We start from the raw sequence: 14,314 nt of genomic DNA on the forward strand, positions 1-14,314 counted from the left end.
CCTCTGCTTCCTAAGTGGTATTTTAAAGGTGTACACCACTACTCCTGGTTTTGGTTTTTCTTAATATTTTATTTTTATTTATTTATTTGGCAGAAAGAGGCAGAGAGAGAGTAAGAGAAAGGGAATGGGCTCACCAGAGCATCCAGTAACTGCAAACAAACACTGGATGGATGCATGCGCCACTTGTGCATCTGGCTTACATGGGTCCTGGGGAATCGAACCTGGGTCCTTTGGCTTTGCAGGCAAGCACCTTAACTATTAAGCCATCCCTCTAGCCCTATTTTTTTTTTGTTTTTTTGAGGTAGGGTCTCACTCTAGCCCAGGCTGACCTAGAATTCACTATGTAGTGTCAGGGTAGCCTCAAACTCATGGCAATCCTCCTACCTCTGCCTCCTGAGTGCTAGGATTAAAGGCATGTGCCACCATGTCCAGCTCCTGGCTTACATTTTTAACCTTAAAATAATAAAACATAGAAAATGGCTCTTTAGTTTCCCACATAGTGAAGGCCATCAGCCCATGATGAGTAGGTCCTAGTTCTGCCAATCCATGGATCTTGATCAGTTCAGCTTGGATTTTTGCATCTGCCTAAATGAACTTGGAACTTTATTCCTCCCCCGTAAGTCTGTAGTTTATGTGCCTTAAAATGTTTTAAAATATTTTGCTTATTATTTATCTCAGAGAGAGAGAGAGAGAGATAAAGAGCCCCACAGAGATAATGAATATGGGCATGCCAGGGCTTCCTGCCACTGCAAACAACTCCAGATACATTCCACTTAGTGCATCTGGTTTTACCTGGGTACTAGGAAATCGATCCAGGTGGGCAGGCCTTGCAAACAAGGGGCTTTAACCACTTAGCTATATCTCCAGGATGACGAACCATATTTTTCCCTAAGAAAATCCTTCCAGTTGAACCTGGGATTCTTAGTTATTTGTGGGCGTGAAGCTTATACTATCTTTAGACTTAGCTGTTGATTGTTGTTTTAATTGGTGTCATTTTATGAGGAAACCTGTAAGGGGTAACATCAAACTGTGACTGTATTGCCCATCTCTTTGCTCTTTATGCCTTTTGCTGCTGCTCATGCCAAAGTAGCACTCTGATGCCCCCTTGAGGTCTGCTGTTGGTGAGGGTGTCCTGTACAAATGACACAATTTGAAGAAGTTGGAGAGGAATCTCTTTCTGTGTCCACACTAATTAGCATAGAAATGATTCAGAACTTCTTTGAGTGCTTAGATTCATATACCTGCATCTATCCAGTATGCTGTCTACACTGGACACAACTGTCTTGTTATATACACTGTGAGAGGCCTCCAAAGGCAACCTTAGAAGTCATAGACCAGACGCTATCCAATCTTCCAGACATTCGCATTTTCTTGATCTGCAGCTATCCATGATAGTAACACTGGTCAAATGATGCAGCCTTTAATGAGACATGTGACTGTTGATGAGCCTTGAAAACACACAGGGGACAATGTTAAGATTTTTGTCTGTTTTTTTCTTTTTTTTTAAACTTTAATTAATTAATTAATTTGACATAGAAAGAGGGAGAGAGAGAGAGAGAGAGAATGAGTACATCAGGACCTTCAGCTGCTAAACACGAACTCCAAATGCAGGGGCCACTTTGTGCATCTGGCTTATATTGGTCCTAGGGAGTATCTGGCTTACATTGGTCCCAGGGAATTGAACCTGGGTCCTTTGGCTTTGCAGGCAAATGTCTTAACCACTAAGCCATCTCTCCAGCTCTGTTTGTTTTCTGAAGACTAGCCCTGACTGACCTGGAACTTACTCTGTAGCCAGGCTGGCCTTGAAGTCATGGCAATCTTCCTATCTCAGTCTCCCAAGTGCTAGGAGTAAAAGTGTGTGTTGCCACACCTGACTGTGATTTCTTTTTTAAGAGTACAAGTCTGTGGTATTTATAACAGTCCCAATATTGTGCAGTCATGCCCTCTATCTAATTCTAAAATATTTTCATCACCTCAAGAAAAAACCTTGTACCTATGAGTACTTCCCAATTCCTCCTTTCTGCCCTTAGGCCCTGGCACCTACCAGCCTACAAATTTGCCTGTTCTGGACATTACATAGTTTTCTGCAGTGTGTGGTCTTTTGTGTCAGGCTTCTTTCCCTGCATTTACAATGTTAGTTGAGGAATACCTCCATTGTAACATTTGTCATTGCTTTATTCTTTTTTAATATTTTTATTTATTAGAGAGAGAGAGAATGAATAGGCACACCAGGTCCTCTAGCCACAGTAAATGGTCTCCAAACACATACACCACCATGTGGATCTGGCTTACATGGGCACTGGGGAATCAGACATGGGTCCTTAGGCTTCAGAGGCAAGTGTCTTTAACCACTAAGCCATCTCTTCAGCCCATACTTCATTCTATTTTTTAAATATTTTATTTATTTATTTGACAGAGAAGGAGGGAGAGAAAGAGAGAGAGAATGGGCATACCAGGTCTTCCAACCACTGCAAATGAACTCTAGACACTTGTGCCCCCTTGTGCATCTGGCTAACATGGGTCCTGGGGAATCGAACCTGGGTCCTTTGGCTTTGCAGGCAAACGCCTTAACCATTAAGCCATCCCTCCAGCCCTCTTTTTATGTCTGAATAATACTCTATTATATGCATACCAAATTAAATTTCTAACCATGAGAGAATTTTTTAATTTAACATCAATGGTCATTTATATAAAGATACCATGACTAGAGCCAGGTGTGGAGCATATGCTTTTAATCCCAGCACTTGGAAGGCTGAGGTAGGAGGATTACTGTGAGTTTGAGACCAGTCTGAGACGACATAGTAAATTCCCAGTCAGCCTGGGCTTTAGTGAGACTCTGCCTGGGAGGGAGGGGGACTGACTTCTTAACAAAGGGCCATTGTGGAGAGAGTGAACATTTGTACTCTCTTAAGCCTTTTTAAGTATCTTTGGCTTTGCCAGTCTTCCCCTAGGGAGATTTAGCAACTTCATTAAAAAATGTTGGCTTTAGCCCAACATGATGGTGCACACCTTTAATCCCAGCACTTGGGGAGGCAGAAGTAGTAGGATCAATGTGAGTTTGAGGCCAGCCTGGGACTACAGAGTTGAGTTCCAAGTCAGCCTAGGCTAGAGTGAGGCCCTACATAAAAAAAAAAAAAAAAGAAAAAGAAAAGAAAAGGAAAGAGGGCTGGAGAGATGGCTTAGCGGTTAAGTGCTTGCCTGTGAAGCCTAAGGACCCCGGTTCGAGGCTCGGTTCCCCAGGTCCCACGTTAGCCAGATGCACAAGGGGGCGCACGCGTCTGGAGTTCGTTTGCAGAGGCTGGAAGCCCTGGCGTGCCCATTCTCTCTCTCTCTCCCTCTACCTGTCTTTCTCTCTGTGTCTGTCGCTCTCAAATAAATAAATAAAAATTAAAAAAAAAAAATTAGCCAGGCGTGGTGGTGCACGCCTTTAATCCCAGCACTCGGGAGACAGAGGTAAAAGGATTACTACGAGTTCTAGGCCACCCTGAGACTACATAGTGCATTCCAGGTCAGCCTGGGCTAGAGCAAAACCCTACCTCGGAAAAAAAAAAAAAAAATTCAGTGCCGGGCATGGTGGCACACGCCTTTAATCCCAGCACTTGGGAGGCAGAGGTAGGAGGATCATGGTGACTTCAAGGCCACCCTGAAACTACATAGTGAATTCCAGGTCAGCCTGGGCTAGAGTGAGACCCTACCTCAGAAAAAAAATTGAATACTGACTTTATTAGTTATCAGCTAACTACATGACATATGAGGTCTACCCTCATTTAACTAAATTTTATATTTACCAAGAATATGACCTTGGATTCTCTGTCTAGTTCTTATTTAAAAACTCAATTTTAGGAAAGATGTGTAGACTGTCCTTATAGTACTCTAGAATCTGCATTCAGGTCTGCAGACTGCAGCCAACAAGCCAGATCCTACGTTGGTAAAGAATGTTTTATTTATATGCTTCCATATTCACTTTCACATACATTGTCTAGATTGTTGGCTTTGACCCTGCAGTGACAAGACCAAGTACCCTTCTGTGAGATGTATGGCCTCAGTGTCTAGCCTTTGTCTCAAAACTCTTATGTATTTTTAAAAATGATTGGAGGGCTGGAGAGTTAAGGTGCTTGCTTGCAAAGCCAAAGGACCCAGGTTCAACTCCCCAGGACCCACGTAAGCTAGATGCACAAGGGGCCGCACACATCTGGAGTTCGTTTGCAGTGGCTGGAGGCCCTGGCACGACCATTCTTTCTCCCTCTCCCTCCCTCTCTTTCTCTTTCTCTTCCTGCCTATTTCTGTATTTCTCTCTCAAATAAATAAAAATATTTTTTTTAATGATTGGGAATGCAAAGAGCTTTTGTTTATGCAGGCACTGATCATTAGTATTTTCCAATATATATATTTAGTTAATTACTAATGTATTTATTCATTTATATTCTAAATACCTACTTAGATTTTGCAATAGTGAACCCTTGACCTTTTTACGGTACATCTTTACAAATATCTCTGTCCAGCACTCATAAAAGATAAGTTCTTGCCACATGTAGTGGTACATGCCTTTAATCCTACACTTCAGAGGCAGAGATAAGAGGATTGCTATGAGTTTGAGGCCTGAGATTACAGCGTGAGTTCCAGGTAAGCCTGGGCTAGACTGAGACTCTACCTTGGAGGAAAAAAAAAATCAGATAAATTCTTAAATCTTCATTGTTCACCTTCTTGTGTTATCTCAAATCATGGAGCCCATGGAGATGTCTCCTGCACACTCAGGAGAAAATGAACATGAGACTGTTGGTGATATTTTAGAGTCTCAGAAGACATTTGTCATTGTGAGCCCCTGAAAGGTCTCCAAACCCAGGATCCCTACAACATATTCAAGTGCTGTATATGGACTGTGTCATCGTACTCTCCTGCTGGATCAGTACTTGTTTTTGCATGCACATGTGTTTTGTTTGTGTTGTGAAAGCCCTGGAATGTGCTGTTTGTTAGAGAGTTTTGAGTCTTTTTACAAAGGGGCACATTATACATGTCCATTTTATGAGGAGTTATGAGGGCCAGTTCCCTCCAGCTTTAGACCAGGAAGAGCAGTATCTCCTTTAGAGCCACTGGGGGGTTTTGCCATCTTATTAAAGAGATTTTCTTAAACTCTTTTTCTTTTTAAAAGGTATTTATCTATTTGGGAGAGAGAGAGTGGGGGGCTGGTATGTAGATAGGCCAGGGCCTCTTGCAGCTGCAGATGAACTCCAGGCCCATGTGCCACTTTGTGCATCTGGCTTTACATGGGTACTGGAACATCTAACCTGGACTGGTAGGCTTTGCTAGTAAGTGCTTTTAAGCATGGAGCTGTCTCTTCAGCCCCTATATTTTTTTCTTTTCTGTGGCAACTGAGAGACCTGGAGCTTTCTTTCCAGTCCACTTTCAGCTTTTGTATATGGTATGAATGTCTTCCTTTTCCCCCCTCTCAATTTTTTCATCTGTGTCTTGCTATCCATTTATATAGTCTGTAAGCTATAATTTATTACATAAGTTCTCATCTTTCTGTGAAAAAGAGTGAGTATAATCCTCTTAAATAAAAATTGTTCCCTTATTATTATATAAAATATATTTTTTAAGCCTCAAGACTGGGATGTAGCTCTGTGGAATAGTGTTTGACTATCATGTATGAGACTCTACATTTTGACACCCAGCACCACCAAATAAATAAAAAGTATTTCTAATAGAATATGAATTGTTTGATTTCTAGCAATGAGCCAATCATTTTTCATATTGCTTTCACAAGTTACCTTAGAGAAATAGAAGCTTAACCATGCTGGTTTGGAAATATAAAGTGCTATTCTGTTTCACTATAGACTATACTTAGCAGTTTGTTATGTATTACCTACCCACAGTCACCTGTCCTATTTTTTGTTTCAGTTTTTTCTCATAGGCAGACATTTTCACTATAATATTATTTTCACTTCATCAGAAGTAGGTGTATACCTACTTGCAGCACTTTGTAAACCATCTTCATCTAATTTAATTAAATTTAAATTTAAATTCTTAGTTAAGTGTGTTTTCATCAACGTGTTTCTGTTTTTGAAGTTGGAAAAAATGGTGTTTCAAGCTGTACAGCCTGCTGGAGAACATGAGAGCCCAAACTTAATGGAAGACAAAAACCCTTCCAGCAGACCTTGGTGAAAGGTTCACTGCCTTATTGTCAGAAGGCCAGATGTATGTTACACAGAGAGATTGTGCTAAGATTTTTTTGAAAGAAAAAAATTGAAATTCATGCAAATTGTATTGAGTACAGCCAAAAGTGTTTTTCTGTTTGGTGATTCCCCAAAGTGATAGAATAAGACTTGAGCCACTACACCTATCTCAAAACATACTTTAGCCAGGCGTGGTGGCTCACGCCTTTAATCCCAGCACTTGGGAGACAGAGGTAGGATTGCTGTGAGTTTAAGGCCACCCTGAGACTAGAGCAAGACCCTCCCTCAAAAAAAAAAACAACTTACTTTCTATAAAATATTAAGTCTCATAATTTTTTGGAGAGTAATCCTTGCATATTTGTTACTATGTAAATTCTGTCACTGCAGTTGTCAGAAGACTATGCAGTCTTAAGTACTGATAAAGAGCAAAGATTTGGTTTCCTGTAATTCTGAAGTTGAGTCACAGAAGTACATCCATCTAAAATGTAGGTATTAGTAGTAGAGGCTTACAAAACCTAGAGTGGCTTCATTGGCTTTCCTGCTTCTTTTGCATCCCAAAGCATAAGCTTAAGTCATCTCAGAAGGACAAGGTCCGCCAGTTCATGTCATGTACTCAGGCTAGCGAGAGAACTGCTATCTACTGCTTAACACAGAATGAATGGAAACTAGACGAGGCCACGGACAGCTTCTTCCAAAACCCAGACGATTTCCACCGAGAATCCATGAGGAACACTGTGGACCAGAAGAAGCTGGAGCAGCTGTATGGCAGGTACAAAGGTAAGGGGAGATGTGGCAGCATTGCCCAACCAAACAGTACAGAGCAGTGGCAACAGTGTTTCTGGAATTTTTGGAGCTCCCAACTGCCCTTTTTTTTTCTTTAAACATATATCTTTATTTTATTTATGAGAGAGAATGAAACAAAGAGAGTGCCTCAGAGCCTCTAGCCCCTGCAAATGAACTGCAAATACATGTGCCACTTTGTACATCTGGCTTTATGTGGATACTAGGGAATGGAACCCAGGTCCTTAGGCTTTGTAGGCAAGCACCTTAACTGCTGAGCCATCATTCCAGCCCCCCAAACTGCCCTTTTGATGTTTGGCTCCAGAACCCCTTTCTTTACCAGAGAGACTGAGGATAAAGGAAGAGGAGTCATAAGCTGGATCAAGAGTGAGCCCTCACTTCCTACTTTTTGTGAGTGTGCCATGTTGAGGACAGTTGGAATGAACTGCTTAAAGGCTAGAGTCTTGGTAACTGTTAATACAGTGTTTTTCCAAGCTCTCTCTTCTGTTCAGGCTGAAGTGTCTGTGGTAGAACATTACCATGTCATGAGAATAATGCCCGAGTGTAAGGTCCCCATGTAGTTGTGTCATAGCAACACAACAGCTTCATTAACTGGATGAGCTTGTTAGAAAACCCTCAGCAAAGAAAGCTCTGCTAGAGGTGAGGGACAGTTGTCATTCTTATTAATATTACTCTTAGGATGAAGCTTTCCATGTCAAAATGCTATGAAAATGGCTGTATTAAATAATATTGACAGGGAATTACCATGGATATATTTTATAATCATGGAAAATGTTAATAAAAATTTTTAATTGAAAAAAATAATAATATTGACAGATCTAAGTCTCAGAAGGTTTTAAATTTAATCTCAAATGAGACAGCAAGAGTTCAACTTTTATTTTGCTTGTAGCTTTTAAGGTTTTTTCTAAAACTTAAACAAATTTTTTTTAAAAAGCTTTCATTTGGAAAAATACTAGCCCAAGTAGAATAACTTCCTTATCTTTGCATTCTTGTTTTTTGCATTTTTTTTTAAATCCCATGTTTTTTTTTAAATTATTTATTTATTTATTTGAGAGCAACAGACACAGAGAGAAAGACAGATAGAGGGAGAGAGAGAGAGAATGGGTGTGCCAGGGCTTCCAGCCTCTGCAAACGAACTCCAGAGGCATGCGCCCCCTTGTGCCTCTGGCTAACGTGGGACCTGGGGAACCAAGCCTCGAACCGGGGTCCTTAGGCTTCACAGGCAAGCGCTTAAACCGCTAAGCCATCTCTCCAGCCCTTTTTTGCATTTTTTAACTTTGAAAAATACTGTGTGCATGTTTTTCTCCTCTAGCAGGATTGAAAATTACATACTTTAAAAAAAAAACTGATTTAGACATATTGTGTTATTTAAAAAATTGTACTTACTATAAGTCTCAGAAAATGAAAATTGCAAACCGGGTATGTTGATGCATGCCTTTAATCTCAGCACTCAGGGAGCAGAGGTAGGAGGATTGCTGTGAGTTCAAGGCTACCCTGAGGCTACATAGTGAATTCCAGGTCAGCCTAAGCTAGAGTGAGACCCTACCTTGGAAAAAAAAAGTGTTTAGTGTACTTACCAAATTTTGCATACTAAAATTAAGTTAATTTTGAGTTAATTTTGCAAGTTACAGATTATCTAGATTTTAAAAATTGAGATTTTCAAAGCTGGGAATGGTGGCACACACCTTTAATCCCAGCACTCAGGAGGCAGAGGTAGGAGGATCACTGTGAGTTTGAGGCCACCCTGGGACTGCATAGTGAATTCCAGGTCAGCCTGGGCTAGAGCAAGACCCTACATTGAAGAAAAAAAAAGTTATTCAAATATGTATATCTAACTGTGTAAAAAACCTCAAGTGAAAATTATTGTCTTTATGCTTTAATTTAAGCTGCATCCCTTCAACAAATTCGACTTTATTCTTGTAGTGCTAGTGATTTAGAGTAGGTACATAGTACTTCATTCTGGGTTCTACATAAATATATAGTCAAAAATATATAGTTAACAGCACTGGGGGATATAGTACATGATAGAACACTTGCCTAACATGTACATGGCTCTGTGTTAAATTCTCAGTAACACACACACACAAAGAAAGGTTGACAAATACAGCAGTACTTACATTACTATTTGCAGGTGAATGAGTACTTCCAAATTGCTCAAAATAGTCAACATTATTATTATAGCATTTACACATGTTGGTAGCAAGGCATCACTCAGTACCAAATGGAGCTGGAAAGGAAAGGCTTAATTCTGGTAGTGGGTCGTCACCCAGTGCCAAAATGGACCCAGAAGGGAGATCACAGGAGCATGGAAAAGGTGTTCCCAGTCAACATCCTTTGGGAAGCTAATAGCTGGAGGCAAGAGAATTGGGGAGGGGCCTCTATGTTGGAGGTTGGAGGAGGTAATAAGGAGGAAGGAAGTTAAAAGACTGGGAACTGAGTTTACCCAAGTCATCAATAAAGCTCCAGCACAGAGTTTGCATTGTTTAGAACACAAAACCTGGAAAAGCTGGAGGCCACAGGTTGTGACTGACTGCTGTTTAATCCAATAGTAAGCATGAAGGATGTTCAAGCCCTCAATAAGGCCCAGTGTGAACAAGAAAGGACAGAGTGGAAGAGAGTTAGAGGGAAGTACAAACTACCCTGAAAAGGGCTGTTGGAGACCTAATTGAACTCAGCAGGGGAATTTAGATGTTCACTATACAGTTTTGCCCAGGCTAGAACTTTTCAGTCTCCACAAGCAAGTAGTCAGTCTCACGCAGTCTGGTGAGCCAAAAGGCAAAGGAAAGGTCACCCAAAAGAGAGGGTGGGAGCTTGGGGGACTCCAAAAACCCTTTTCCAAGTTTCAGCACTACTTGTTGGACCTAGACTGGGACTGGGACCAAACAAAGCAACATGAAGATGAGAGAGAACAGACCTAAACAGCAATAAATTGCCCTTATTTAGAGCAAAGAATAATGAAGTACACTGACCCCTCTGCAGGACAGGAGACCAACTGCTCAGACACATCTGAGCTGGATTTTTATGGGGTCAGAGGTGTAGGGAAAAGGGAGAAAAAAAAGAACAAAAGGCAAAGGTGTAGAGGAAAAGAAGGGGGGACCATGCAATTCCACCACTTGAGTATTTGTCTTTACGGCCTCAGGGCAATGGTCTCTACATACCAAGTGTTCTTACTGCAGAAAACATTTGAGATATTTTGCAGCCCAGAGACTTTTGGGGAGATCTATTGTTCTGAACATCCACTAAGGTCAACTTGCTTGGTCACTCTGACTTATTAACCCTTTGTACAGTACTTAAATATCCAAAGATAAGTTTTCTATGAAGGGGAAGAAAAGTTTATAGCATGTGTCTTTACTTGAACATAGGAGATACAAATTTTTATTTGTACCTCTAACAAAAACAGTCTGTCAGAAATTATAAGACCTAGTTTTGTGAGGCCTTGCTGAGGTATTATTAATATAATACTTAATTTCTGACAGACAAATATGTTTCTTCTGTTTCTAGTTTATAAATAAAGTGTGGGGAATGTGAATTTCTAAGCTGTTGCATGGATGCATAAGCTAACTGATTTTGAAAAATACTGTTCATGGGCTGGAGAGATGGCTTAGCAGTTAATCGCAATCCTGTGAAGCCTAAGGATCCCCGTTCGAGGCTCAATTCCCCAGGACCCATGTTAGCCAGATGCACAAGGGGGCGCACGTGTCTGGAGTTCGTTAGCAGTGGCTGGAAGCCCTGGCACACCCATTCTCTCTCTCTCTCTCTCTCTCTCTCTCTCTCTCTCTCTCTCTTTCTCTTTCTGTCTCTGTCACACTCAAATAAATAAAAATGAACAAAAAAATTTAAAAAATTGTTCATCAATAGCAACTAGAATTACATAAAAAGAAAGATGTCAATCACTTGTTTTGATGGAGTTATAATGGCTCAAATGTATTATGAATCTTTTATCATCTTTTATAGCAAATGTGACTGATTTTGGGCAAAGTAAAATTCAGTGAGCTTGAGCATTTGACTTGGGCAATTCATTCTTTCCTTTCTTTCTTTTCTTGCCACCTCCTTCACACAGAGCTAGAGAACCAAAAAGGCTATGTGCTTGCTAGGTAAGCACTCTACTACTGATGCTACAGAGCTTCATCCCCATCTAGAGGTTAGGGTTTTGTTTTGTTTTGTTTTTTTCTTTTTTTTTGCTGTTGGGGTTGGGACCCAAGTCCTCAGGCATCTTTGGCACATACTCTGCCACTGAGCTATGATCCCAGCCTTTAAATAGTTTCTTTAAAAAAAAATTGTTTCTTAATAATAGCATCTCCTCAGAGAAGTTTGAATGATATTTCTTTCCCAGAAATCCAGAAGGCAGATTTTACAAATAGGGTTATTTTTTGCTCCTGCTTCTTTAATACATGTGGAGAATGGTTGTCCATTGATTACTATAGCTGAAATACTCTTGCTAGAACTATGTCATAGAGCAATACAATTCTAACAAACTATTTTAGGATTGTTTTTCAACTAGTTTGATTTCTTTCTTCTCATTTTAACTGCAGACCCACAAGATGAAAACAAAATTGGAATTGATGGGATTCAGCAGTTTTGTGATGATTTGAGCCTGGATCCTGCCAGTATTAGTGTTTTGGTCATAGCATGGAAGTTCAGAGCTGCCACTCAATGTGAATTTAGCAAAAAGGAATTTATAGATGGCATGACAGAGCTAGGGTAAGTAATTTTCTCAGTTTAGACTGTTCAGAAGGGAAGATACTTTTCAATACTCATTTTTCATCTATAATTTCATGTATATGTAGTTTCTGTTTGTATCTTGGGGGGGCATATGTATGTGGTGTATGTAGGTTTGTTTGCATATGTGTGAGTGCATGTATGTGTAGGTGCTTGTGCACATGTGTGTGTGGAAGCCAGAAGTTGATGCCAGGTGTCCTCCTAGGTTGCTTTCCACCTTAGTTCACTGATTTGGCTAGACAAACTAGCCCGTAAGCCTTAGGATCCTCCTGTCATTACTTCCTCAGTGCTGGGATTACAGGCACATGCCACCATACCTAGTATTTTACATGGGTGCTGGGGATCAGAATTCAGGACCTCATGCTAGAACAGCAAATATTGTATTCACTGAGCCGTCTTCCCAGCCCCTGTTTGTATGTCTTTCAAGCCTTAAACTCCAGTTTAAGGATTTATTTACTACTTTATTCACATTAATCCCTTTATTATTTAAATTCTTTTTTTATTCCCTTCCTGTTTTGAAATGACAGTAAAAAAAACAACATATGTTTTTAAGCATTTGATTTATTTTATACTATCATATGCTAAATGTGTAATTTGTTATATTGCTATGTTAAGTATTAATAAAGTATCATTTTGGTTTTTGCTTCTGTATTCTGCCTGCAAAATTGGGCTTAATAATTTAAGGTGTTTTTTTTAGCTGGGCGTGGTGGTGCATGCCTTTAGTCCCAGCACTTGGGAGGCAGAGGTAGGAGGATTGCCGTGAGTTCGAGGATACCCTGAGACTATATAGTGAATTCCAGATCAGCCTGGGCTAGAGTGAGACCCTACCTCAAAAAACCAAAAATAAGAATAATAATATTAATAATAATAATAATAATAATTTAAGGTGTTTTTATCAGATGAATCACAGAAGTAAATGAAAACAACTAACAAAGCTACCTTTTAATCTTTAAACTTATTGAACCATTTCATGAAGTAGTATAAAAGCCAACTTGTTTGACTTGCTGATATGTCTGTGACTCATATTTCAGTGTTGATGTCTTAGTGAAGCCTGTTTTGAGTCATTGAAGAGCTGAAACTTTGTAAACTTGTCCCTAAAGTCCACCCTAATAGCAACCAAGAAAAACAAAAAATAATATAAGTGTTTTTTTTATTATAGTGATGATTCTGTTATGTTTATTAGTTTTGTCTGTTTGGGTAATAAACTATACACAACTGTCTTTATTTTCATCAGTACTTACCACATTCTTGGCAATTATATAAAACCAAGCAAACAAGAGTCTCCTCTGGCAGTGGGATAGCAGCAGATTTCTTTGTGTTCTTTGCACTTTGGAAATGAGATGAACCATCAGTTGTTTCAACAAAGAAAACACCTTTTAAAGAAGTATGGAATAAAGTATTGAAAATATGCTCTTAAAGAAGATATAAAAAGCACAAACTGGTAAATTGGACTTCATCAAAGCTAACTGTTGCTTGTCCAAAGATAGCTATTTAAAAAATGAAAGTGAGCCAGGTGTGGTAGTACACACCTTTAATCCCAGCACTGGGGAGACAGTGGTAGGAGGATTACCATGAGTTCAAGGCCACCCTGAGACTACATAGTGAATTCCAGGTCAGCCTGGCTAAAGCAAGACCCTACCTTGAAAAAACAAAAAACAAAAAAAGGCAAAACACCAAGGGATAAAGTATATATGACATAAGTATAATTGAACAAGAGTAGAATATATAATTCATGTATAATTTCTAAATAAGAAAGGGGAAAATAAAATAATTACAGAAATTCAACTCAAAAGGACCTAGGAGAAATTAACATAGGCAAGACAAATAGCAAGACCATAATAAAATGGAGGATTAAAACCCAAAGAACAGGGCTGGCTGGAGAGATGGCTTACCAATTAAGGCAAAGCTAAAGGAACCAAGTTTGATTCCCGAAGACCCACATAAGCCAGATGCTCAAGTGACACATGCATCTGGTATTCAGTTGCAGTAGCTAAAGGCCCTGGCACACCCAGTCTCTCTCACTCTATCTGCCTCTTTCTATCTCTTTCAAATAAATAACTAATAATAATAAGCCCAAAGAACAGTAGTCATTATACCATTATATTAAGTGAAAGAGAATTAAATGGTAGACTTTTTTCCAGTCAACTCAGTAATTGTGCATATTGTTTCACATGGATGCAACTTGAACATAAGCACGTAACAGTTGAAAAGGACAAGTTATATACTATGCAAACAACCAAAAAAAAAATTTATGTGGCTAGGTTAATATGAAAATAAGCTTTAAGGCATAAAGCAGTTCTTCAGATAATGAAAGACATTTCATATTGATACTATAATTCATCTTAGCCAAAAGGCTGAGAAGTAATACATTTTATAGTGATAAAAGGTTTATTTTAACAAAAGATTGGGCAGCTTATATGTTTTATCCACTTGCTGAATAGTTCCAATAAACTTACAAATTAATAGCTACAAAAAAGGTATAAAACAAGCAATTCTTACCATAGCTGATAAAATAAGTAGATGAAAAATCAGTAAAAAGGTGCTGGAGAGATGTCTCACTGGTTAAAGGCACTTGTTGCCTTGCCTGCTGGCCTGGGTTCAATTCTGCAGCCATCCTCATA

The 14,314-nt window shown here is 39.5% G+C and overlaps 1 protein-coding gene across 4 annotated transcripts in view; it reads left to right on the forward strand.

Moving 5' to 3' along the window:
- Positions 1 to 14,314, forward strand: part of Dcun1d2 (defective in cullin neddylation 1 domain containing 2) — a 39,205-nt gene that overhangs the window by 936 nt on the left and 23,955 nt on the right. For all 4 annotated transcript variants that reach the window (XM_045145740.1, XM_045145742.1, XM_045145741.1 and 1 more), the window contains exons 2-3: positions 6,734 to 6,950; positions 11,507 to 11,675. In XM_045145740.1, the coding sequence (XP_045001675.1) occupies positions 6,734 to 6,950; positions 11,507 to 11,675 (386 nt within the window). The remainder of the gene's footprint in view (positions 1 to 6,733; positions 6,951 to 11,506; positions 11,676 to 14,314) is intronic.

Source organism: Jaculus jaculus, chromosome 3, assembly GCF_020740685.1.
Source record: "Jaculus jaculus isolate mJacJac1 chromosome 3, mJacJac1.mat.Y.cur, whole genome shotgun sequence".
NCBI lineage: Eukaryota > Metazoa > Chordata > Mammalia > Rodentia > Dipodidae > Jaculus > Jaculus jaculus.